This window comes from Chiloscyllium punctatum, chromosome 12, assembly GCF_047496795.1.
Source record: "Chiloscyllium punctatum isolate Juve2018m chromosome 12, sChiPun1.3, whole genome shotgun sequence".
Lineage (NCBI taxonomy): Eukaryota > Metazoa > Chordata > Chondrichthyes > Orectolobiformes > Hemiscylliidae > Chiloscyllium > Chiloscyllium punctatum.
In genome coordinates, this window is record NC_092750.1 from 50082917 (window position 1) to 50110820 (window position 27904).

Consider the following 27904-nt stretch of genomic DNA (forward strand, 5'->3'; position numbering starts at 1 on the left):
TACTGCAGTTTTTCACGTTAATTAACTGAGCATAAATTAGTTTATAAAGTAATAGTCTGTTGAACCAAATGAGTTTAGTTGGCAGACTAAATCATAAAGTGGTTCCTGCCTTAACTAGTCTGCTACTGAAATCATCATGCATGCCTTTATCCCCTCTCTTCCTTATGGCTGGCCTCCTATTTTCTACTCTATAAACTTGAACTCAGCCAAATTACTCCTGCCTATGATCTAACTTGTAAACTATTTGGGTGTTGGGTGAGTAAATGCCATTAAATGGTTAGCAGGTTGTAGACATAGAGTCCCAATGACTGAACAAATATGGTTTTATGGTGATGCTTCGAAATGCTGACATGTACAGCAGTTGTGAACCTTTATCATGCAGCTGGACCATGTTTAGCATTGATCAATGACAGCTACTCCTACAGTAGGTTGTTGTGTGCTTTCTATTGTACTATCACCATACCAAATCAGAGTGACTCCTGGGAGACCAAGTCTATGTACCCACTCGGAACCCACTATATGTATGACTCAAGTATATAGCCCAATCAAACATGAACAGCATATGAACATATGTGGTAGGAGCAGGGGTATGCCTTTTGGCTCCTTAAGCCTCTTGCGCATTCAATCCGTCTCCCCAGTCTTTCCTCAGAAGACACCTCGCTCATTCCAGGTATCAATCTAAGAAACTCTTTAACCACTGCCAATGCATTTACATCCTTCCTTAAATAAGATGACTGAAACTGCACACAGTATTTTAAATGTGCATAATTGCCTAACCTCTTTACTCTTATGTTCAATTCTTCTTGTAATTAAGGGTAGCATTACATGAGCCTTCTTAATCAATTGCTCTGCCTGTATACGAACATTTCTTGTGACTCATGCACGAGAACATCTAGATCCTTCTGCACCCCAGAATTCTGCAATCATTTTCTGCTTAAATAATGCGCTAACTTTTTATTCTTCCTGCACATGTGAATAACTTCACATTTTCCCATTGAAGATTTTTCAAATAATTTTTTTTCTTCTTGAGTGGCACATTGGAATTGTGGAGTAGAATTGATTGTCTCACTTGGAGGGGAAAAGCTAGATGTGCATGCTTAAACCAGCTTCTGCTTGTATATCAGAAAAGACTGTGGGCGGAAGGGGAGGTGGGATGTGGGAAGGAGGATGAAGTAAGGGAATGACATCACCTCCAATGATTTTAGCCCTGACTGACCACGGCAGCAGCTGCAGCCATACCAAATCTTTTGCTCCACTGACATGGGGCAGTGCAGTTGTGTTTGTTCTGTCAGTTAGCTTCTCCTTAAAGTAAAGTGGAAGGGCTGTCAGTGAGGTCACTTGGCTGGACAGTTGGTTTACAATGCAGAGTGATACCAACAGTGTGGGTTCAATTCCTGCACTGGGGAGGTTGCCATGAACACTCTTTCTACCCACTGACTTAAGGCTCAATGACTTGTAATTTTCTGGATTACCCCTGTTGTCTTTGTTAAACAAAGGAACAATACTTGCTATTCTCCAGTCATAAAGTCATAGTCATATAACAGACCCTTTGGTCCAACACATCCATGCCGACCAGCGAACTCAACTTAATGATTAGATTAGATCCCCTACAGTGTGGAAACAGGCGCTTCAGCCCAACCAGGCCACACTGACCCTCCGAAGAGTAACCCATCCAGACCCATTTCCCTCTGACTAATGCACCAAACACTCTCTAAGCAATTTAGGATGGCCAATTCACCTGACCTGCGCATATTTGGACTGTGGGAGGAAACTGGAGCACCCGGAGGAAACCCACACAGGCACATGGAGAATGTGCAAACTTCACACAGACAGTCACCCGAGGCTGGAATCGAACCTGGGACCCTGGTGCTGTGAGGCAGCAGTGCTAACCACTGAGCCACCGTGCTGCCACTGGTGCCACCTGCCAGCACCCAGCCCATATCCCTCCAAACCCTTCCTATTCATATACCCATCCAGATGCCCTTTAAATGTTGGAATCATACTAGCCTCCACCACATTTTCTGGCAGCTCATTCCATACACATACCACACTCTGTATGAAAAAGTTGCCCTGAGGTCTCTTTTGTATCTTTCCCTTCTCACCCTAAACCTATGCCCTCTCGTTCTGAATGCCCCCACCACAGGGAAAAGATTTTACCTATTTATCCTATCCTTGCCCCTCATGATTTTATAAATCTCTATAACCTCAATAAATCCCTCCAGCGTCTGACGCTCCAGGGAAAACAGCCCTAGTACATTCAACTTCTCCCTATAGCTCAAGTCCTCAAACCCTGGCAACATACTTGTAAAACTTCTCTGAACCCTTTCAAGTTTTGCAACATGTTGGAAAGAGACCAGAATTGCACACAATATTCCAAAATTGGCCTAACCAATGTCCCGTACAGCCGCAATGTGACCTCTCAACCTCTATACTCAATACTCTGACCGATAAAGGAAAGCATTCCATCAAGAAGCTATGAACCTGCATTTCAAGGTCTCTTTGTTCAGCAACACTCCCTAGGACCTTACCATTAAGTGTATAGGTCTTGCTAAGATTTGCTTTCCCAAAATGCAGCACATTGCATTTATTGAAAATAACTCCATCTGCCACTTCTCAGCATATTGGCCCATCTGATCAAGATCATGTTGTAATCTGAGGTCACCTTCTTTGCTGCCCACTACACCTCCAATTTTGGTGTCGTCTGCAAACTTACTAACTGTACCTCTTATGCTCATATCCAAATTTATGTAAATGACAAAAAGTAGTGGACCCAGCACCGATCCTTGTGGCACTCCACTGGTCACAGGCCTCCAGTCTGAAAAACAACCCTCGACCACCACCCTCTGTCTTCTACCTTTGAGCCAGTTCTGTATCCAAATGGCTAGTTCTCCCTGTATTCCATGAGATTTAACCCTGCTAACCAGTCTCCCATGGGAAACCTTGTCGAACGCTTTACTGAAGTCCATATAGATCACATTTACTGCTCTGCCCTCATCAATCGTCTTTGTTACTTCTTCAAAAAACTCAATCAAGTTTGTGAGACATGATTTCCCATGCACAAAGCCATATTGACTATCCCGAATCAGTCCTTGCCTTTCCAAATACATGTACATCCTGTCCCTCAGGATTCCCTAAAACAAACTGCCTGTCATGCTCACTGGTCTATAGTTCCCTGGTTTGTCCTTCCCACCTTTCTTAAATAGTGGCACTATGTTTGCCAACCTCCAGTTCTCCGGATCCTCATCTGTGATTATTGCTGATACAAATATCTCAGCAAGCGGCCCAGCAATCACTTCTCCCTAGCTTCCCACAGAGTTCCAGATTACACCTGATCAGATCCTGGGGTTTTATCCATTTTTATGCATTTCAAGACATCCAGCACTTCCTCCTCTATAATGTGGACATTTTTCAAGATGTTACCATTTATTTTCCTACAGTCTATATCTTCTATGTCCATCTCAACTGATGCAAAATACTCGTTTAGTATCTCTCCATCTCCTGTGGCTCAACACAAAGGCCACTTTGCTGATCTTTGAGGGGCCTTATACTCTCCCTAGTTACCCTTTTGTCCTTAATGTATTTGTAAAAATCCTTTGGATTCTCCTTCACTCTATTTGCCAAAGCTGTCTCATATCCCCTTTTTGCCCTCCCTGGTTTCCCTCTTAAGTATACTCCTACTGCCTTCATACTATAAGGATTCACTTGATCTATCCTGTCTATACATGACATATGCTTCCTTCCTTTTCTTAACCAAACCCTCAATTTCTTTCTGGATTAGTGGTGCTGGAAGAGCACAGCAGTTCAGGCAGCATCCAAGGAGCTTCGAAATCGACGTATCGGGCAAAAGACCTCAACTTCTTTAGTCATCCAGCATTCCCTATACCTACTAGCCTTTCCTTTCACCCTGACAGGAATACACTTTCTCTAGATTTTCATAATCTCATTTTTGAAGGCTTCCCATTTTCCAGCTGTCCCTTTACTTCTGAACATCTGCCTCCAATCAGCTTTTGAAAGTTCTTGCTAATACTATCAAAATTGACCTTTCTTCAATTTAGAACTTCAACTTTTAGATCTGGTCTATCCTTTTCCATCACTATTTTAAAACAAATAGAATTACAGTCACTGGCCCAAAAGTGCTCCCCCACTGACTCCTCAGTCACCTGCCCTGCCTTATTTCCCAAGAGTAGGTCAAGTTTTGCCCCTTCTCTAGTAGGTACATCCACATACTGAATCAGAAACTTGTCTTGCACGCACTTAACAAATTCCTCTCCATCTAAACCCTGAACACTATGGCAGTCCCAGTCTATGATTGGAAGGTTAAAATCCCCTGTCATAACTACTCTATTCTTACAAATAATTGCATCTCCTTACAAATTTGTTTCTCAATTTCCCACTGACTATTAGGGGGGGGTCTATAATACAATCCCAATAAGATGATCATCCTTTTCTTATTTCTCAGTTCCATCCAAAAATTCCCTGGTTGTATTTTCAGGAATATTCTCCCTCAGCACAGCTGTAATGCTATCCCTTATCAAAAACTTCATTCCCCCTCCTCTCTTGCCTCCCTTTCTGTCCTTTCCTCCCGAGTGGCTCTTTCAATTCAGGTGCAGTCTGTTATTCTTGGACAGATCACTTCTACCCCAGAAGAGATTCTAATGATCCAAAAATGTGAATCCTTCTCCATACACCAACTCCTCAGCCATACATTCATCTGCTCTATCCTCCTTTTCCTACCCTCAATAGCTCGTAGCACTGGGAGAAATCCAGATATTACTACTCTCCAGGATCTCCTTTTTAAATTCCTGCCTAACTTTCTGTATTCTCCCTTCAGAATCTCATCCTTTTCCCTTCCTATGTGATTTGGTTCCAATGTGTACAATGACCTCCTGCTGGTCCCCCTTGCCCTTGAAAACATTCTGCACCCTCTCTGAGACATCCTGGCCTGAGGGAGGCAACACACCATTCTGATTTTTTGCTGCTGGCCACAGAAACATCTACCTGTGCATCAGACTAGAGAGTCCCAAAACACAATTGATCTTTTGGAACCCGATGTAACCCTCATTGCATTAGAGCCAGTCTCAATACCAGAAACTTGGCTGTTTGTGCTACATTCCCCTGAGAATCCATCACCCCCTACATTTTCCAAAACAGCACACTTGTTTGAAATGGGGATAGCCACAGAAGACTCCTGCACTACCTGCCTACCTCTCTTACCTTTCCTGGAGTTAACCCATCTATGTCACTGTCTCTGTGACATTTCTCCCTTCCTATAACTGTCATCCATCACACCCACTTGGTCTTGTAAATTCCTTATTGCCTCTAACTGTCACTCCAATTAATCCATTCAATCTGATCGGATTCGCAACTAATGGCTTTTATTGCAGATATAATCCTCAGCAACACATAAACTCTCCCTAAGCTCCCACCTCCGACAAAAAGAGCCTATCACTCTACTAAAGGCCATTTTTGCTTCTTCCAATCTGTAGACCCAGAAAATAGCACTGTTTTCTTTCTCTACAAAACACTGCTCCAGGCTAACTTAATACTTATGGTGTATATTTTTAATTTTAATCAAGAGACATATCTCAATAAAACATATACTCTACTCACTACTACAGACCTAACTACAGGGCCACACTTAAAACTGTTCACTTATCTAGGCCTGTGACCAGTGGAGTGCCACAAAGATCGATGTTGTGTCCTCTACTTTTTGTCATTTAAATAAATGATTTGGGTGCGAGCATAAGAGGTACAGTGAGGAAGTTTGCAGATGACACCAAGATTGGAGGTGTAGTGGACAGTGAAGAGGGTTAACTCAGATTACAACAGGATCTGGACTAGATGGGCCAATGGGCTGAGAAGTGGCAGATGGAGTTTAATTCAGATAAATGCGAGGTGCAGCATTTTGGAAAAGCAAATCTTAGCAGGACTTATACACTTAATGGTAATGTCCTAGGGAGTGTTGCTGAGCAAAGAACTTGGAGTGCAGGTTCATAGCTCCTTGAAAATGGAGTCGCAGGTAGATAGGATAGTGAAGAAGGCGATTGGTATGCTTTCCTTTATTGGTCGGAGTATTGAGTACAGGAGTTGGGAGGTCATGTTGCAGCTGTACAGGATATTGATTAGGCCTCTGTTGGAATATTGCGTGCAATTCTGGTCTCCTTCCTATCAGAAAGATGTTGTGAAACTTGAAAGGGTTCAGAAAAGATTTACAAGGATGTTGCCAGGGTTGGAGGACCTGAGATACAGGGAGAGGCTGAACAGGCTGGGGCTGTTTTCCCTGGAGCATCGGAGGCTGAGGGGTGACCTTATAGAGGTTTACAAAATTATGAGAGGCATGGATAGGATAAATAGACAAAGTCTTTCCCCGGGGTAGGAGAGTCCAGAACTAGAAGGCATAGGTTTAGGGTGAGAGGGGAAAGATATGAAGGAAACCTAAGGGGCCACGTTTTTATGCAGAGGGTGGTACATGTATGGAATGAGCTGCCAGAGGATGTGGTGGAGGCTGGTACAATTGCAACATTTAAGAGGCATTTGGATGGGTATGTGAATAGGAAGGGTTTGGAGGGATATGGGCCGGGTGCTGGCAGGTGGGACTAGATGAGGTTGGGATATCTGGTCGGCATGGACGGGTTGGACCGAAGGGTCAGTTTCCATGTTGTACATCTCTATGACTCTCTGACTCTATCTGTTTCTGTGCTGTGACCGCTCCCAAACAGGTTCCTCCAGGATCAGTTGTGAATTTTGATGTTTAAGTTTTCCTAGATGCTAGCAGTACATGAGTTCAACAGCAAAGACAGTAACTGCACAAGTTCACTGCAGTGTCAGTTAGCAGTGTGGGTCTCTCTCTCTCTCTCTCTCTGTCTCTCTGTCTCTGTCTCTCTCTGTCTGTCTGTCTCTCTCTCTGTCTGTGTGTCTCTCTCTCTGTCTGTGTGTCTCTCTCTCTGTCTGTCTCTCTCTCTCTCTCTCTCTGTGTCTCTCTCTCTGTCTCTCTGTGTGTGTGTGTGTGTGTCTCTCTCTCTCTGTGTGTCTCTCTGTCTCTCTCTCTCTCTTTCTGTGACACTCTCTCTCTGTCTGTCTGTCTGTCTCTTCTCCTCTCCTGCACTGACCTGACCATATGCTGCCTTTGTCTGTCTCTCCCCCTTTTAAAAGTGCTGTTGTCTTGAAAATTCCAACACAATGCAACAGCATACAACAGTAATTGCTGCTCCTGGAATTTAAGAAAATTACCTTCAACACCAAAAAGACCTCAGTCCTTTGGAATTAAAGAGGATACAAAAATTTTGTGCAAGGCCTCAGCAATTTCCTCCTTCAGTATCTTAGGATTGATCCCATCAGGTCCTGGAGGCATGTCTCCCTTAATGCTTTTCAAAACAACCAACATCACCTCATTGTTTATATCAACCTGTATTAGAATATCAACATACTGTTGTTATTCACAAATAAAAAGAATGGGTTTGCTGGGGATGGGAGGGGAGCATACATTGAAATTCTTAGACATGTTGATATAAAAAATGGAGGTGGTGTTGGTTGTTTGGAAAGCCATTCAGGTAGACTCAAAGAGGATTTGAGAATAGCCAGTGTTGTTCCTTTTGCCTAAGAAGGGTGACAGGGATAATCCAGGAAATTATAGATCACCGAGTCTTATGTCAGTGGGTAGGAAAATTATTGGAAAAGATTGTTGATAGGATTGGCATGCATTTGGAAAAATATGGATTTATTAGAGATAGGCAGGCAGTGTGGCTTCATATTGGAATCATCATGCCTCGCAAACTTGAGTTTTTTGGAGAAAGTGACAAAGATAATTGAGGTAAGGCTAATGGATGTTGTCTTCATGAACTTTAGCAAGGCCTTTGACAAGGCCGCTCATGGCAGTTGTGATCTGTGGTGAGGAGGTTTGATGATACTGAAGTGGTTTGGCCATGGAAGACCGAGAGTAGTAGTGGAACGGTGCTTTTCTGAGTGGAGTGTTGGGACTCCTATTATTTGCACTATATAGACATGATTTGGAGGAGAATGAAAGTAGTCTTTTTGGGAAGTTTGCAGATGAACAAAGATTGGAGGAGTTGCAGATAGTTGCCAGATGATGAAGCAGGATATAAATAGGCTGGAGAAATGGCAGATAAAATTTAATCCAGGCAAATGCAAGGTAATGCATTTTGGAAGGACTAATGCAAGAGGGAAGTATAGAGAAAATTAGAACCATTAACATAGAGAGATCTAGGCATACAGGTTCGCAGTTGCCTGGAAGTGACGACACAAGTGCATTACTTTGTCAAGAACATGTATGGCATCCTTGTTTTCATTGGTTCAAGCAGAGAGTATAAAGATTGGCAAGTCACATTGCAGTGGTATAGATTTTTAGTTGGGCTGCATTTGGAATATTGCACACAGTTCTGCTACCAGAAGGATGTGGAGGCTTTGGAAAAAGTATAGAAAAGGTTTACCAGGGTGTTGCCTGATTTGGAGGGTGTTAGCTGTAAGGAGAGATGGACAAACTTGGTGTGCTTTCAGCTGATCTTTGGAGACTGAGGGGCGACATGATAGAAGTTTACGAAATTATGAGAGGCATGGATGGAATGGATAGTCAGTTTTTTTCTAGAGTTGAAATGTCAGTTACAGGGGGATAGGTTTAAGTAAAAGGGGCAGGGGGTTTAACGGAGATGTGAGAGGTAAATTCTTCACACACAGGGTTAAGTGCCTGGAATGCACTGCGAGAGAAGGTGATAGAAGCATACATAGTTGCAAAGTTTTAAGAAGTGTCTTGACAGATACATGAATAGGCAGGGAATAGAGGGATATGGATTGTGTAGGGGGAAAAGGATTTTAATTTAGAAAGGTATCATGTATTGATGTAGGCTTGGTGGACCAAAGGGCCTGTTCCTGTGCTGTACTGTTCTTTGTTCTCAACCTCTCCCCTCACTTGAGGTGCAGTGAGCAGCAGGTTGAACCACCACCAGTTTTGTCTCTCTGATGAGAGAGCAGCCTATGGTCCTCTGAGAATATGCAACTTTACTCTTCCATTTAGCTTCCATTAATATATCATGCTCTAACAAGAGAGAGGGAATCTTGTCTGTTTGCATTCTAGCCAAAAAACTGGCAGGTTGCGCCCATTGTGAAAATGAGGCTTGTGTCAGTGCTAGGAGGAAGAAAGTGAGGTGAAGCTATGAATGATGACTGGTAGGAGTTTTTGATATGTTATTAGGGAGGTTGGTGAATTGCAAACTATGAGGCCAGTGGCACATTTAAAGGGAAATGACATTTGAAGATAATTTAATGCTCTTGACCACTTGTATCAAGTGATTAAACCTCTCCCAATGCTATGTCCAGCTCCTCATGGCTCCCAATAGCTATCTTTCTCGACTGATGTACCTAGCTATCTGTATCCACTGCCTTCTCTTTCTGGAGGGCCTCCTGGCCTCTTGATGATTGAAGACCTCGTTGTTCCAAGGTTTTAAGTTCTGTGTCAGATAATCTTGGAGCACATTCGCTGCCCTGTTGGGCCATTATTCTCAATTTGCTTTGACACTCTTCCCTGTCATTTGCTGTACCCGCTGCAGGTGGAAAGTATCTCTCCTTTTGGGGATCCAAGATGGCGGTGTCCTGCTAGGATTGCGTTTGCTGGGCTCCGTGCTGCAACACTGACCCGACAGAACTGGAACCCATAGAGGACAGAGCTGTTAAAAAGGACTTGGTGGAGTCTCCTTTCTGGTAATAAGTTGCATGAAATGATGTCCAAGATGGATAGAGTATTTATCTTTAATCTCTAAGTTATGTTAAGGGATGGGTGACATATTTATTTTTAGTTTACTTGTCTATAGTACTAACCTTGCTCTTGGAGTTTTATTTCTACCGGATGATCGGTGTATGTGGTGCGACGCTAGCTGGTAGGAGTTGAGAGGGAGTTTGGGATGGTTAGTAGGGTTGTAGGATGTTAGGTTACCCCTTTGAATGGAGGGTAAATTCCTCCAGTCAGTGCCTTTGGTGATTTTATTTTTGATTTTCTGTTTTTGCTGTATATAGTTTTTGTGAGTTTTGTAGATTTGTTGGCTGTACTTATTTTATTCTGTGTAGTTTTAAGGTGTTGTGGATTCTTTTGCATTAAAGCTCAGCGATCTGTAGTTTGGACTCTTCCTCTCTGGAATCTTAATGATGCTATAGAAGGTTATGGCTACGGATGTGTTTAAGTGGTGCACCTAGAATATTAAGGGGAGTCATTCACCTGTCAAGAGGAAGAAGGTACTTTCCAGCCTTAAGGGAGAGGGTGGATGTTGCGTTATTACAAGAGACACACTTGGGTGATGCAGAGTATTTGAAGCTGTAACAGAATGGGTATGACTGGGTGTATTTTTCATCTTTCAATATAAGGAGTAGAGGGATGGCCGTTTTAGTTAGAAAGAATCTCCCATTTAAGTTATTAGAGTGCATTAAAGATACACACGGGAGATTTGTAATCCTTAAAGTTTTAGTACGTGGGGAAGAATACGGAATCTTAAATGTTAACTGTCTCCTGGCCCATCCCCTTAAGTTCTTGACAGACGCACTTTCTCACTTGGTTAACCTTGCATTGCAACATATTATTATCGTAGGAGGGGAGTTCAATTGTCTCTAGACCCTACGGTAAACAGATTACCCAAAGGCCCGCCGATATCTTCTTTGCGATCTATACAATTAAGGGAATTGTATACTGCATTGGGATTGGTAGATACTTGGAGGCACCTTCACCCCACTGGCAGGAACTTCACATCCTTCTTGAACCCACATAAATTCCAAACCAGGATTGAATATTGTTCTGACCCCCGCAGCACATCTGGGCTCATGTATAATTAGCAATATCACTGTTTTCGATCACTCCCCAGTGTATTTAATGGTTAAGAGTAAGAGTACTGTGGTAGGCTTGAGGCACTGGTGACTGGACTCCTTCATCCTCAAGGATAGCAAGTTTATTGAATTCTTTTCTACTGAGTTCAGGGCTTTCTTAAACATTCAGGCTCAGCCAGAGCCCATCCATTCTTTAGAAACAGCTCAAGCCTATGCTAGGGACTTGATTATTTCCTATTCAGTCAGTAAGTAGCGGCAGACAGGTGAGCAGCAATGCTTGCTTGAGACGCATCTGAAAAGGCATACTTTGACAGGTCCTCGATGGTTAGACTGCAGAGGATCATAGTGCTTTGGTGTATGCTGAACTCCATGCTCACAGGGACAGCCAAGAGGGAGCCTGCAATTTGCAAGTCAAAGGCTGTTAGAGCATGGGGATAAGCCGGGCAATTACCTTGCGTACTTTGCTCGTCAAAGAAGTGCCTCCCAAGCCAATACCTCGATCAGAGAGGACACTGGAAATTTAACCTGCAATTCTAAAAGGATTAATGCAGCATTCTGGAAATTTTACTCTGAATTATACCAACCTGAAAGCTGAGAGAGTGGGCAGGTTAGAATGGAGAATGGAGTCTTTTTTTTTGAGAACTTGGACCTTCTGGGAGTGATCCCTGAACAAAACTCTCTTCTCAATATCCCACTGTCAGAGCAAGAGGTGTAGGAGGCTGTGAGGCAGCTCCAGAATGGCGAGACGCCGGGTCCTGACGGGCTCCTCACTGAGTACTATAAGGAATTTATAAGTATATTGTCAGGAATGATGCTTAGTATGTTTAATGACTCACATAGTCATGGCCTCCGCCCACCATCTCTAAGAGAGGCGAACATCTCTCTCATCCTTTTAAAAAAAACAGGAAGGCCCTGGAGGACAGTACTTCCTGTAGGCCCATCTCATTCCTGAATGTCAACTTCAAAATCCTATCTAAGACCCTGGCATTAAGGTTAGAAACTGTACTGCCCTTCATCATTAAAGAGGACCAGACTGGGTTCATAAAAGGTCGCAGATTGATGGATAATGTCAGGAGATTACTCAACATGATCCGAGTATGTCAACAGCATCAGTACAGGGATTGATTATGTCCTTAGATGTGGAAAAGATATTTGACAGGGTCGGGTGGCCATATCATTTTCATACTTTGAAGCAGTTTGGCCTGGGAGAGACCTTCTTCAGGTGTGTGAAGGGTTTGTCTAGTGATCCTCTTGCTGTGGTCCTCACTAATGGTGTACGATTAGCAATTTTAATATTTGTAGGGGCAGTCGACAGGGCTTTTCACATTGGTGATTGGACCGCTGGTGGAGTCAACACGTAGGAATCCCAATATAACTGTTCCAGAAGTGGGTACGAAGTCATGTAAGATGCCACACTGCATGTGAATGATGTTCTAGTCTTCTTATCAAACTCAACAATCTCAGTGCCACACCTGATACAATACATCAATCTATTTGGTGGCTTGTCGGGTTATAAGATCAATTTTGTGAAATCAGAGGCCATGCCAGTGAGTGGTCTCCTGAGAGTGCCTGATCCTGAGGGTGGATCTCTGTTCTCCCTTAGATGTTCGCAGGAGGGCTTTCTCTACAAAGGTATATTTATTTCTCTCATTTTTGATCAGCTATTTAAAGGCAATTTTGCCCATTTATTTGACAGAATCAAGCAGGACGTTTGCAGATGGGAGGCGCTTGATCTTTTCATTAGGTTGGATAGTTCTCATTAAAATGAATGTACTGTCCTGCCTGTTGAATCCTATGCAAATGCTTCCTCTGCTTTTCACTGAGCAAATATTCAGAAGACTGAACGGCTGATTCAGTTCCTTTATCTGGTATCGCAAGCGGCCCCGAATTAAATTGACTAAACTGCAGTTACCTTACAGACTGGGAGGAGTTGGCCTCCCAGATGTCAAAAAACTATCAATTCAGCTTATTGCTATCATCCGTGAATGATTAGGCCTGGGGGACATTGAAGTACCTCAGGCAAGATGGCCCCTTATTAGCCTGCTGTTCTTAGACAAAATGAGAACAGTTAAGGAATACTGCCATAGCCCAATAGTCATCAATACTGTCAAGGCATGGAGGGCAATGCGTTAGAGTGAGGGCAATATTGCCAAAACATCATTTTTGACACCCATAGTTGGTATGCCGGGCTTTCAGCCAGGGATGATGGACTCTGGGTTTAAACTGTGGGCAACTAGGGGTGTGTCTTGCCTGGGTGATTTATTCAAAAGGGATATATTGATGTCTTTTGAACTGCCCAGTAGGGACCTCTTTAATTTCTTTCAAATTAGAAACTTCATCCAAAAAGAGACCACACTTCTAACTGATCCTTATAGGTCTGACATGGAGAAGAGGGTGTTGAGTGCTGAAGGTACATTATCTGTTAGCAATGCTTATCTTCTATTGGGAGAAGGTCCCTTGGATGAGACTGAACAGCTCTGTAAAGTATGGGAGGGGGAATTGGATATTGCGATCTCTTCTGAAATATGGGAGGATATCTGGGAAAATGCAAGAAGGATCTCAATTTGCAACAGGACCCACACCTTGCAATTGTAGATCCTCCACTGGGTCCATTTGGCCCCAGACTGCCTCACTAAATTTAAAGTGGGAGCATCTCTAACATGTCCTAAGTGTAAAGTGAGCATGGGCACACTTACCCATTGTCTTTGTGGACATACTGGAGTGCTGTGGTAGGTGAAATACAGAAGGCCTTGGGGATGGAGGTGGAGATTGATCTGGTATCTCTTCTTCTTGGCTTTGTCAATTCTCTTTCATTAGATGCACACACAAAAGGCTTTTCAGTATCCACACTTTTTGTGCCAGAAAGAACATTCTATTAGGGTGGGTGTCGGAAAATCCCCTGGGGCTGGTGGGCCGGTGTAAGCTAGTCATGGAGCACATCCCCTTGATATGAATCACTGAGCACATCCCATATGAATATGGTGCGCCATAAAACTGAGAATTTCTATAAGACGCAGCTGCCCTTTTTGGACTATCTGGATACAGGTTTGTCTTTCACACAAATAAGCGTTTTTTATATAACCATGGCAATTCCATGTAATGAATCTGATATCCAGAGAGGAGGAACTACGAACATATGAATATGTATAAATTTATGCACATGATGATTGAGGACTATTGCTTTATTTTGCTGAGCTGTTATGGTTATTAATATTATTAAGATTTTTCCTTTTTTAGTTTAGTTAGCAGTTATTATTTATTTATCTATATAATTAGTAGGTTTGTTTTGTAACATTTGGTTTGAATTGTTTGGTTTTGTATTTGTTGCAATATTCAAAAGAAAAAATCATTCCTTTTTTTAAAAAAAAATTTAAAAACAAAAAGAAAGTATCTCTCCTTTAAAAGGTGCAGGCTTGCTTTCAGTGAAACAAACTAGCTTTAAGTGGAGGTAGCTTCCACACAAACCTGGGATCCCCTCAGAGGCATTCAAATGCTCACAAAGCACTTAACGCTGAGCTGCACATTACTACCATTAAAATCAGGGGGCAGCGTAACGCATGGTTCCAAAAGGATGAGGAACAACTAAAATTGTGCCAATCTTTAAATGTGGAGAAAGGAATAGGCTCGGGGGATGAGGGGGGGGGATGGGGGGGGGGGGGGGGAGGTGAGGTGGAATTATTGGAAGAAATGCTAAGGGAAAGGATAAATCTTCGTTCTGAAGAATACGGAATAATCAAAGACAGTCAGCGTGGATTTATGAAGGGAATATTATGTTTGATGAAAATTATTACACTTTTGGGGAGGTTACAACAAATCTGAGCATAGTCTGTTTCATGTAATCCATATGAATTTTTGTAACGCTTTCATAAGGTCCCATGCTGCAGATGGTCAAGAGATTAAATGCCCTGAGGACCCAAGGCAAACTTTCAAGTTGGATTGAAAATTGGCTTAGAAGTGAAGGGTAATTATTGAGAAGTGTTTTTGTGACTGGAAGCTATTTGAAGTGAAGTTTTGTAGCATTCAGTATTTAGTCTTTTGCCCTTTGTGACATACATCCAAATTGAAATTATTGATATAAAAAGCATGACTGAGATGTTTGCAGATGATACAAAGATTGGCTGTATGGTTGATAATGTGGAATAAAGCCATGCTCTGTAGATAGGTGTCAATGGTCCCATAGAATTTTGATATTTATTACTGTGGCATAAAAATAGGGATGTCTTGTCGCAACAGTACAGGGTGTTAGTGAGGTCATACCAGGAGAACTGTGTGCAATGTTTGACTCTATGTTTAAAAAAGTATGAAATGGCATTGGAAACAGTTCAAAAGAGCTTCATCAGACTGATTCCTGAGATGAAGGAATTAATTTATCAAGAATGGCTAAACAGGTTAAGCCTTCGTTCATTAAAGTTTAGAAAACTGAGGGATGATCTTATTGGAACACACAAGTTTCTGTGGGGCTTAAAAGATAAATGTTGAGAAGATATTTCCACTAGTGGGGGGGTCTCAAATTAGGGGACATAGGAGATGGAAAGTATTCAGCCTGGAGCTTGCTGATCACTGGTGTTCCACAGGGATTTGTCCTGGGACCTCTGCTCTTTGTGATTTTTATAAATGACTTGGATGAAGAAGTGGAAGGGGGGTTAGTAAGTTTGCTGATGACACAAAGGTCAGTGGAGTCGGGGATAGTGTGGACGGCTGTTGTAGATTGCAACAGGACATTGACAGGATGTAGAACTGTGCTGAGAAGTGGCAGATGGAGTTTAACTTGGAAAAGTGTGCAATAATTCATTTTGGAAGGTCAAATTTGAATGCAGATTACAGAGTTAAAGGCACAATTAACAGAGGCATCTTGGGGTCCATGTCCATAGATCCCTCAAAGTTGCCACCCAAGTTGATAGGGTTGTTGAGAAGGCCTATGGTGTTGGCTTTCATTAACGGGGGGATTGAGTTTAAAGAGCCACAAAGTTATGCTGCAGCCCTATAAAGCCGTGATTAGACCACACTTGGAGCATTGTGTTCAGTTCTGATCGCCTTATTATAGGAAGGATGTGGAAGCTTTAGAGGGTGCAGAGGAGATTTACCAGGATGCAGCTTGAACTGGAGGGCATGTCTTATGAAGAAAGGTTGAGGAAACTAGGACTTTTCTCATTGAAGTGAGGGAGGATGTGAGGTGACTTGGTAGAAGTGTACAAGATGATGAGGCACAGATGAAGTGGATAGTGGATAGCCAGAGACTCTTTCCCAGGGTGGAAATGTCTATCATGAGGGGGCATAGTTTTAAGTTGGTTGGAGGAAGACTTAAGGGAGATGTCAGAGGTAGCTTCTTTACACAGAGAGTGGTGGGTATGTGGAATGCACTGCCAGCAGTGGTGGTAGAGGCAGATACATGAGGGACATTTAAGCGACTCTTGGATAGGGACATGGATGATAGTAAAATATAGGGCATGTCGGTTGGTTTGATCTTGGAGTAGTATAAAACATCAGCACAATATCGAAGGCCGAAGGGCCTGAACTGTGTTGTGCTGTTCTGTTCTATGATTATTGCTCCAAACTCTGGGCCCATTTGTCTCTTGATAGTGTTAGTTGAGGAACGAATAATGGCCAGGTCACGAGAAGATATTCTTCAACACCGTGTCATGGGATTTCTTACATTCACCTGGGAGGAGGACAAGGGATCTGTTTAACATCCCATCCAAGGGGCAGCATTTCTGACAGGAGAACACTCTGTGAGCACTCCATGGCATTGAAGTTAAGAGTTTGTGTTCAAGTCTTTGGACCACAAGCCTCTATCTCTGAAATTAAGGTGAACCATAACTACCAGCTTACTTTCAGGCGGGGAGGTAGGAAGAAATGAAATAAGAGACAGAGACAGACAAAGAAGCAACTGAAATTAAGAGTTTCCAGAAGGCAGTGTCAAAGATCAATATTGTGTATAAATGTACAGAAATCTACTCATAATCCAACATATCAGTCACATTCAATAGAATAGACTCTGGATAACATAGAAATCAGACTAAAACATCTAAAAAAGGATGTGACAGAAGAGGAAATGATGGATTTCGGGTAACAATGTGGTGCTGCAGACTGTGAAACCTGGTCCAAAAAGGTGAGTGAAAAATTATTTGGAAATCTAAGCCGAAGAAGACCAGTATTGCATCTCAAAGCTTCACTAAAATAGAATGGACTGTTCCCATACTGACCATCACCTACTCCCAAAGCTACCTATCAGCCAGCCTAAGCAATGGTTACTTTGTAATGATACACACAATTATTGATATAGAGTTATCCTTCTATCTATGGATCATGAAGACAGTCTGTCAAATCCCTGAACTAGGCACTGACATTGAAATGTCTACCTTATACTGTACTTTAAACATGATCATCCATCAATATAACTTATTTCTCAATAACCTTTTGAGGAGCTCAGGTGGCACAGTGGCTCAGTGGTTAGCACTGCTGGTTCACAACACCAGGGTTCCAAGTTTGATTCCAGCCTCAAGCGACTGTCTGTGTGGAGTTTGCGCATTCTCCCCGTGTCTGTGTGGGTTTCCTCTGGGTGCTTCAGTTTCCTCCCACAATCCAAAGATGTGCAGGTCAGGTGAATTAGCCATGCTAAATTGCCCATAGTGTTAGTCAGAGGGAAATGGGTCTGGGTGGGTTACTTTTCAGAGGGTCGGTGTGAACTGGTTGGGCCGAACGGCCTGTTTTTGTAGGGAATCCAATCTAATCTAATTGCTTCATTATTGCCAGTCTCACACTGTGATTGTGTTCACTAAAAGAGAAGAATCAGAAAAGACTTCCCATCCCATCCCATCCCATCCCACTACACCACACACCATCACATTCCTTTCTTCAATTCTGCTGAAAGGTCATCTGAGCTTGAAACATTAACTCTGTTAACAGACCTGCTGACTATGTCCCACAATTTTGTTTTAATGTCGGAAAAGACTATGCAGTCCTTCTGATGCTCCTAAAAACTAATATTTCAATTGACAAGATTTTTCAACTCCCCATTCAGTTCTCCTAGAAATACAATAGGAATGCTTATGTCAACTGAGCAGCAATAGGGGTGCCCCATCGAAGGATCTGGAGACATGAATTGAAATCCCTTTACTGGAGCAGGAGGAATTAATATTCAATTATCTAACCTGAAACAAAAAGTTCATCTCAATAATGGCGATCGTAAAGTTACTGGATTGTCAGTAAAAGAAAAAAAACATCATTTGCTTATGAATGTTCTTGAAGGAAGTTTGGGCTCCTCACTCACTCTGGGCTTACATTTGTGATTGAATCTTAACTGCTCTCCAAAATCACCTCGCCACTGAGTTGGATCTACTGCTACATAAATGTAAAATCAGAATGAAGCTAGACAGACCATCTGGCATCTACGTGGGAAACAAAAAAAAAGATACTCCCCGTATTTGACCTTGTAAAATTCTCTTCACTAATATCAAGGGACTTCTGTCAAAATGGTGAGGCCTATCCCTCAGATTAGTTAAGCAACAGCCTGACATAAACATATTCATCAAATTATATCAGACAACAAATAGCATTTCCACTGAACCTTCATTCTCCATTGTAAATAATGTCAAAGTCTGATCTCTCTTAGTACAAATATTGTAAGCCTACTTTGCATTTCATTTACCCCTTTCTGTACTACTATCAATGATTGGATAAGCGTGCTGTATGTTGAGCAGACCTTAAACAACAGTGTAGATGTGGCCATGTCAGTGTCTTCATTGCCCTCCTTTAAAACATTTCTTAAAACTTAAACTTTTGGTCACCTTTGTTGACTTAGTACCAATTTTGTTGTGTTTGATTAGGTGTCATGGAATAGTTTACTACTTTAGACATGCTATATAAGCATAAGTTATTGTTGTGAGACAGAATCATTCCTGTGATTCTTGCACTATCCCTCTGGTTATAATAAAAGATTTCCTTACTGCTAGAACACATTGATACTAGGTTCAGTAAACAATTCAACAACTGCTGCAGATCTCTTTCTGTTTTGTGTTCTGCCACTAAGAATCATTGACATTATCTACCTCCTCTTTTTTCCCTCCTTCAGCTTCATTGTGCTGTACGTATGAGTGTGTTATTTCCAAATCATCAGTTCACCTTTTCTGCTGATCTCCCTTTGCTTTGCATTTCCCTGTTCCCTATGGTTACAGCACCAAACTTTATCCTTGTTTCTGTTTCAGTTACAAATACACTCTATAAACAACAAGGTCTCCAGCATTGATCGCTGTGGCACCCACAAGTGATTTCTAGGCTGTCAAGTAAGCTTGCTTCACAATCATTCTCTGTATTCACTGATCTAGTCAATTTTCATTCCCCTTCAGGAGCTTGCCTGCTATTCCATTATCTTCCTGTCATGTGGACTAATTGAGACATTATACAATTGTGTATTAAAAGCCTTGCTGAAGACTAAATATATCACATCATAGAATTTTCACTGTCACCAGAGCCAGTCAGTCCCACAAAGAACGCAAGAACAGTTCTTCGACAAATGGTATATGTATAAATCTATGCTGACTTACTCAAAGCTCATCAGACCTCTTCAGATTTGTCATTATTTTCTTATTTTGCCATAGCAAACAGCAACATGTATGAAGAAGAAAAACACAATAAAACAATAAAAACGGTGCAGGATAAAAATCATAATGTGCAATTAATACTAGTTATTCCTTCCAAACCTGGCAGCATGCAAAATTTGGGAATCATAAAAATTTACAACAGTTGGAAGGCATTCAGCCTATTAAATTTGGACTAGCTGACAATGAGCAATGTAGTCTAATCCTACTTTCCAGCCTTTGGTCTGCAGCCTTGTAGGTTACAGCACTTAAAGTGCAGAGGGTTTCTGCCCCTCACAACCTTTCAAACAGAGAGTTCCAGATTACCATTCATCCTTTGGGTTAAAAAGTTTCTTTTACAATCCCCACCAACTTTCGACCTCTGATTAGTTCAACCATTCCTGCCCCTCTGATCCCTTCCAAAGCCCGAGCTCCCTCAAACCTTCTTCATAAGACATGTCCTCCAGTCCAGGCAGCATCCTGGTAAATCTCCTCTGCACCCTCTATAAAGCTTCCACATTCTTCCTATAATGAGGCGACTAGAACTGAACACAACATTCCAAGTGTGGTCTAACCAGGGCTCTGTAGAGTTGCAGCATAACTTCATGGCTCTTAAACTCAATTGCCCTGTTAATCAAAGCCGACATGCCATATACCTTCTAAACAACCTTATCAGCTTGGATGGCAACTTTCAGGGGTCTATGGGCATGGATCCCAAGATCCCTCTTCTTTAACTCTGCACAGAATTCTGGCTTTAAACCTGTAATCTGCATTCAAATTTGTCCTTCCAAAATGAATCACTTCACACTTTTCCAGGTTGAACTTAATCTGCAACTTCTCAGCCCAGCTCTGCATCCTGTCAATGTCCTGTTGCAACCTACAACAGCCGTCCAACACTATCCACAACTCCACCGACCTTCGTGTTATCAGCAACCTTACTAACCCCCCCCCATCCACTTCCTCATCCAAGTCATTTATAAAAATCACAAAGAGCAGAGGTCCCAGAACTGATCCCTGTGGAACACCACTGGTCACCAAGCTCTTGGTTGAATACTTCTCATCTCCTACCACCTTCAATGGGCCAACCAATTCTGTATCCAGACTGCCAGATTTCCCTGTACTGTATGCCTCCTTATGTTCTGAATGAGCTTACCATGGGGAACCTTATCAAATGCCTTGCTAAAATCCATGTGCACCACATCCACTGCTCTACCTTCATCAACGTGTTGTGACATCCTCAAATAATTCAATAAGTCTCATGAAGCATGACCTGCCCCTCACAAAGCCATGCTGACTATCTCTAATCAAGCTACGCTTTTCCAAATAACCAGAAATCTTGTCTTTCAGAATCCTCTCCAATAATTTGCCCACCACCGGCCTAAGACTGACTGGTTTATAATTCCCAGGGTTATCCCTATTCCCTTTCTCGAACAAGGGAATAACATTTGTCACCCTCCAATCATCAGGCAGTACTCCAGGCAACAGTGAAGACACAAAGATTATCACCAAAGGCGTAGCAATCTTTTTCCTCGCTTCCTATAGTAACCTTGGATACATCCCATTGGCCCAGGGTATTTATCTGTCCTCATGTTTTTCAAAATTTCCAGCACATCTTCCTTCTTAATCTCTGTCTATTCAGGCATACCTGCCTGTTTCGCATTGTCCTCACAAATGACAAGGTCCAACTAGAGGGGAGTGAATACAGAAACAGAGTATTCAGTATGGATCTCCCCTTCCTCCTCTGACTCCAGGCACAAGTTCCCTCCACTATGCCTGATCAGCCCTACCCTCAGGAGAAAGTGAGGACTGCAGGTGCTGGAGATCAGAGCTGAAAAATGTGTTGCTGGACAAGCGCAGCAGGTCAGGCAGCATCCAAGGAGCAGGAGAATCGACGTTTCGGGCATAAGCCTGAAGAAGGGCTTATGCCCGAAACATCGATTTCTCCTGCTCCTTGGATGCTGCCTGACCTGCTGCGCTTTTCCAGCAACACATTTTTCAGCCCTACCCTCACTCTGGCCATCCTCTTGTTCCTCACATAAGTGGAGAATGCCTTGGGGGTTTTCCTTAATCCGACCTGCTTTTTCATGTCCCCTTCTAGCTTTCCTCAGTCCATTCTTTAGTTCCTTCCTGGCTACCTTGTAACCCTCTCGAGCTCCGTCTGATCCTTGTTTCCCAACCTTAACCCCTTTTTCCTCTTGATTAGATGGTGCACATCTCTTATCATTCCAAGGTTCCTTCACCCTACCATCCCTTCCTTGCCTCAGTGGGATAAACTTATCCAGCACTTTTAGCAAGTGCCCTGTAAACAACCTCCACATTTCTGTCATGCATTTCGCTGAGAATAACCACTCCTAATTTATGCTCCACAGTTCCTGCCTAATAGCATTGTGATCACTATCACCGAAATGTTCTCCATTCGGACAGAACTGATACATGACCTGTTTTTTTTTCCAAACACCAAATCCAATATGGCCTCCCCTCTAGTTGGCCTATCTACATACTGAGTCAGGAATCCTTCCTGGACACCTGACAAAATTTACTCCATCCAAACTATTTGAGCTAAGTAGGTTCCAATCAATATTAGGGAAGTTGAATTTGCCCATGACAACAACCCTGTTACTTCTGTACCTTTCCAAAATCTGCCACTCAATTTGCTCCTCCATGTCTTTGTTGCTACTGGAGTGGGGGGTGGGAGGTGCGGGGGTCTATAGAGAAGTTCCAATAAAGTGACTGCTCCTTTCCTGTTTCTAACTTCCACTCACACTGACTCAATAGCAAAACCTCCTTGACAACCTCCCTTTCTGCAGCTGTGATACCATCCCTGATTAGCAAGGCCACTCCCCTACCTCTCTTACCTCCCTCCCTGTTCCCTTTGAAACATCTGAAGCTAAGAACATCCAATCACCATTCCTGCCCCATGATTACCAAGTTTCTGGCAATAGCCACAATATCATAGCTCCAATTACTGGTCCATGCTCTAAGTTCATCATTGTTATTCCTGACACTTCTTATGTTAAAGTAGACACATTTCAACCCATCACATTGACTGCAACTTTGCCTCATCAACTACCTATCCTTCTTCACGGTCTCTCTGCAAGCTGTATTTGCCCGTTCACTAGCTATCGCTTCCTCTGAACCATAGCTCCAGTTTCTATCCCTCTGCCAAACTAGTTTAAACCCTCCCGAAGAGCTCTACCAAATCTCCTGCCCAGGATATTGGAACCCCTCCAATTCAGATGCAACCCATCTTCCTTGTACAGGTCCCACCTTCCCCAGAAAGCATCCCAATGATCTACATATCTGAAGCCCTTCCTCCTACACCAGCTCTCTACCCATGTGTTCAGCTACACTCACGCTGCTTCTAGCCTCACTAGCCCGTGGGACTGGTAGCAATCTTGAGATGACTACACTGCTCTGCCTTTTAGCTTCCAACCTAAGCTGGTGGTGAAACATTCAGCATTTGTTGCCATTAATCTGCTGAAACCGGAATGAAGAAGTTGCTGTCAGCCATTCTTCTTAATAGAGTGCTTACTAGACCATAACACACAGGGGCATAAATAGGCTATTCAGTCCATCAAGTCTACACTGCCATTTAATGAGATCATGGCTGATATGATAATCCTCAACTCCTCTTTATTGCCTTTCCACATGACCCTTGACTTCCTTACTAATTAAAAATCTGTTGGACTCAGCCTTGGATATATTTAATAATCCAGCCTTTAAAGCACTCAAGCATTCCAAGGATTGACTACCCTCTAAGAAATAAAATTCCTCCTCATTTTTGTCTTAAATAGGTGAATCTCTTATTCTGCGATTATGTCCTCTGGTCCTAGATTGTTCCACAAGGGGAAAAAGCTTTGCATCTTTAATGTGAAATCCTCTAAGAATCTTGCGTGGTTGAATAAAGTGACCTCTCATTTTTCTAAATTCCAATAAATACAAGCCAAACCTGCTCAACATCTTGTAAAACAGTCCCTCCACATCTGCAATCGGCTCCATGAGCCTTCTCTGGACTGCCTCTGATGCTAGTAAACCTTTCCTTAGATCATCGCGCAAAACTGTACACAGTATTCCATCAGTGGTCTCGCTAGTGCCTCATATACTTTTACCAAAGCTTGCTTTCTTTTATGGAGGAGAAAGTGAGGACTGTAGATGCTGGAGATCAGAGTTGAGAGCAGGTCAGGCAGCATCCAAGGAGCAGGAGAATCGACGTTTCAGGCGTAAGTCCTTCATCAGGAATGTTTTCCAGCACCACACTCTCGATTTGCTTTCTTTTCCATTCCCTTTGAAATAAACACCAGCAGTCCATTGTCTTCCTTATTATCCACTGAATGTGATGCTTTTGAATAAAGATCTTCACAGATTGCAATCACAATTTGCTGAAAATGTTGACTTTTTCATTGCTAGATTGCTGCAAACGTTAGACATTGAAGTGTAAATGAGTTTATTGGTGTCTTTAATAAATACTATTAAAATCCTTACTGTCTCTCCAAAGCTATCCTTATTGTGAATCTTTTCTTTTAAACTACCTTTTAAAAAACTTTTATTTTTCTACATCCAGTAAGAATCATTTACTTCACTCTCTCTGAAAACTTAGATTAGAAATGAAGGATAATTAAAAACCAAAATAACTGCAGATTGCTATAAATCAGAAACAAAAACAGACATTGCTGGAGAAGCTTAGCAGGTGTGGCTGCATCCGTGGACAGAAACCGTTTTGGATTGAGTGACCCTTCCTCAGAACGGATAGGAGCTAGGAATGAAGGATAATTGCTTTGTGGAGGCAAGTTCAACTGAGGCATTCCAGGGGACATTGGTTAATTAACCAAAGTAGCTGCATATATTGGGTTATGGAGAAAAGGCAGGAGATTGATACAAAGTTATAGACATAGGAACCAGGAACAAGAGTAGGCTTGGAGAAAGTGAGGACTGTAGATGCTGAAGATCAGAGTCAAAAGATCAGTGGTGCCGGGAAAGTACAGCCGATCAGGCACCATCCGAGGATAAGGAGAGTCGATGTTTCAAGCATAAGCCCTTCATCAGGAATGTGGGGTAGGCCCAAAGGGTGAGAGAGATAAATGGGAGGGGGGTTGGGGCTGGGAGGAAGGGAACTGGGAATGCAATAGATAGATGGAGCTGGGGGTGATAGTGACAGGTCAGAGCGGAGGGTGGAGTGGATAGGTGGGAAGGAAGATGGACAGGTAGGATAGTTCAAGAGGGTGGTGCGGAATTGGAGGGTTGGATCTGGGATAAGGTGAAGAGAGCGGAGATAGGGAAACTGGTGAAATCAACATTGATCCCCTGTGGTTGGAGGGTCCCAGGGTGGAAAATGAGGCATTCTTCCTCCAGGTGTTGGGTGGCTAGAATCTGGCAGTGGAGGAGGCCCAGGACTCGCATGTCCGTGGCAGACTGGGAGGAGGAGTTCAGCTACAGGACGGTGGGGTTGATTAGTGTGTGTGTGTCCCAGAGATGTTCTCTGAAACGTTCTGCAAGTCGGTGTCCTGTCTTCTCAATATAGAGGAGACCACATCGGGAGCAATGCACACAGTAGATGTGCAGGAAAATCTCTGCAGGATGTGGAAGGATCCTTTGGGGCTTTGGATGGAGGTGAGGGTGGAGGAGTGGGTTTTACACTTCCTGCAGTGGAAGGTACCTGGAGTAGAGGATGGGTTGGTGGGTGGGGGCGGTTGCGTGGACCTAACAAGGGAGCTGCAGAGGGAGTAGTCTCAGTGGAGTGCAGAAAGGGGTGGGGAGGGAAATTTATCTCTGGTGGTGGGGTCTGATTGTAGATGGTGGAAATGGCAGAGGATGATCTGTTGTATCCAAAGGTTGGTGGAATGGAAGGTGAGGACTGGGGAGTTGTGTCCTTGTTGCAATTGGGTGAGGTTCAAGGGCAGAGATTTGGAAAGTGGAGGAGATGCCCTGGAGGGCATCATTTACCCTTCAATCCTGCTCTGCCATTCAATAAGATCACAGCTAATCTGATTTTAACCTGAACACTCCTTTCTTGCATTCCCTGATAGATTCTTAATTACCAAGGGGTGAAAGATTATCAACCTTGCCCTTCAAAATATTTAAAGATTCTGTATCTTTAAGAGAATTCCAAGGATTCATCCAAAGGCATTTTGATGGGTACATGAATAGGAAGGGTTTGGAGGGATATGGGCCGGGTGCTGGCAGGTGGGACTAAATTGGGGTGGAATACCTGTTCAGCATGAAGGCTCTGTTTCCATGCTGTACATCTCTATGACTCTGTGCCTCTCTGACTCTCAACACTCTGAGAGAAATGTTAGTGCTCAGGGAGTTAGTGCAATCATATTGGGATGACTGGTCTCCTTGTGTGCCACAACATTTGTGCCTGAACCCACTGGTTTGCTGTGAATATTTCAATGTGATTTGTTGCTTCCTTGCTTGTTCACAGTTGCTGTTGCCCTTGACTTGGCACCAGATTTAAGCTGCTGTTTCGAATGTGGAAATCCACACCTCGGAGTTCACTGGATTGACAGTTTTCTTCAAGGTCAGTGCTAAGTGGCCTGATGGTAAAATTTGTACAATACTTGACCCTTATTACATTGTTGTTTGTGGGACTTTGTCGTTGCACTTCCTCCATTACAACAGCGACTATGCTACACTGAATAACTCTTCAGGATGTCCACATATTGAAAGGCATGATATAAATGTACGTTTTTCATTCACAGAAGATACAAATGCACATCTGTGTTACTGCTGCAATCTAATAATTGTAAGTCTTCCAAAGTATTTGTCATTTCGGGTATTTTCACCTTGGACAGACAGTTGTCTATATATTGAAGAACTGCAGCATCTGTGGTTCAGGCAGAAGGTGAGACAATGGAATAAGTCTTCAAATTATTGTTAGAAATGTAGTGCTGCCCTGTGACAAACAGTTACATTTACCATATAACATTTCAGAGACACTTAGGCAGAATAAAATGTCTAGTATGAAATATTAAGTACAGGAGGTTATTTTCCAGTGCAAAATTATGTGCAGTTCGGAATGATTTTTTTTGAGCTTGCTAGTTATTCGGGGAAACTAGTAATTGAAATGATTGCCTTTACAGATGAAATTGAATTCCGTTACTCCAAAACCAAAATGATATGATGTCACTGGGCTCACTTTCTTTTTCACGTTAAGGATTCTGCCTTGCCTGTTGAGTAGAGGTGTCTGATTTCAGGTGAATTAAAACACCGCTCAGTCAGCCTGGTTCCAAGGAACAATAATTAGACAGAAAGCTGTGCTGGTCCAAGCTGCTGTGAAATCAAGTTCTTTTTTGCAGCCTAGGTATTGGTTTAAGGGCAGAATATACCGGAATTGATCTACCATGCACTATTATTAAACTTGACTGCTGAAGGGGTAAAATTTACTCACACAGCTCCCAAACTACAAAGAAAGAAAACCGACCTTTCAAATGTTCGTTAGAGTTTTCGATATCAATCATTGCTTTTGAACCTATACAAGTTTCATTCACCGTTCTAGAGATTGCAATGTTGAGCAAATCACAAAACTTTTAGCTTGTCTATTTAAACTCCGGGCAGCCTCTCTGCAGGATACCCGCGTTTTCGTGGATTAATTTGACAGCTCAAACGCTGACCATCAAACTTATACGAAATGGATTTCAGGGAAATTCCTGAACTTACCCCAGTAATCACAGCAGTGGAAACATAGCTGATGGCAGCACAGCTGATGAGGAAGTAGAAAAGTCGCTTCATGGTACCCTTTCAATCAAGTTTTGGGGGTTTGGTCCCGGCTGCTGTAGTCTCACAGTTTGCTCGTCCTGTTAAGACTGACTGATCTGCTCTGCGGAACCTGAGAGCCTGCAATATAACGGAGTCTGGGCAGAGGGGTGAACTGTCATTCCGCTCAGCATGACTCATCAGAGGTCGCGGCTATGTTGCTCATTGTCAATACAGCGTGAAATACAGCGCAGCAAACTTGGGCAGAGCAGCAGGAACTGGGATCTGACATTGTCGGAGCACACACAAACACACACACACACACAGTCTCCGTCCCAACCTCTGCTCACAGCGAAGCTCCACAATTGCCAGACCCCTCAGTCTAGCTGAATACCTGGAACCAGGGCGAGAGGCTGACTACCATCAACAAGTAGCGGGCACTCTCCTGGTGCAAGTTCAGGAGTGAGTACTGTAATTTAATACTCAGCTTACTGATGCTGTAACCTCCACCCGCTGCTCATTGATGCCCAAACCCATTTGCATGGCAATTAACGCGAAACTCCAACAAACCAGTGCGGCTGCTGAAGGTCTGAAATAAACCTAGAGATTGTTTGCAGGTCTGGCAGCACCTGAAAGCCAGAGTTCAGGTTTCTAGTCCGGGGATTGTTCTTCAGTTCCGCCCGACCTGCTAACTTTCACCAAATGTTTGTTTTTGTGACGAGGAAATTAATACTTTGAAACAAATCCTTGTAAAAAGAATTTCTAAAACACGCAGACTTTCCAGCAGTAAGTTGATATCTTGAGGACCTACTGGT

At 42.8% G+C, this 27904-nt stretch overlaps 1 protein-coding gene across 1 annotated transcript in view; it reads right to left on the bottom strand.

Moving 5' to 3' along the window:
- Positions 1–27279, bottom strand: part of prok2 (prokineticin 2) — a 66097-nt gene extending 38818 nt beyond the window's left edge. Inside the window, exon 1 of the mRNA XM_072581675.1 lies at positions 27054–27279. Coding sequence (XP_072437776.1) covers positions 27054–27125 — 72 coding nt within the window. The 5' untranslated portion in view covers positions 27126–27279. The remainder of the gene's footprint in view (positions 1–27053) is intronic.
- Positions 27280–27904: the final 625 nt, after the last annotated feature.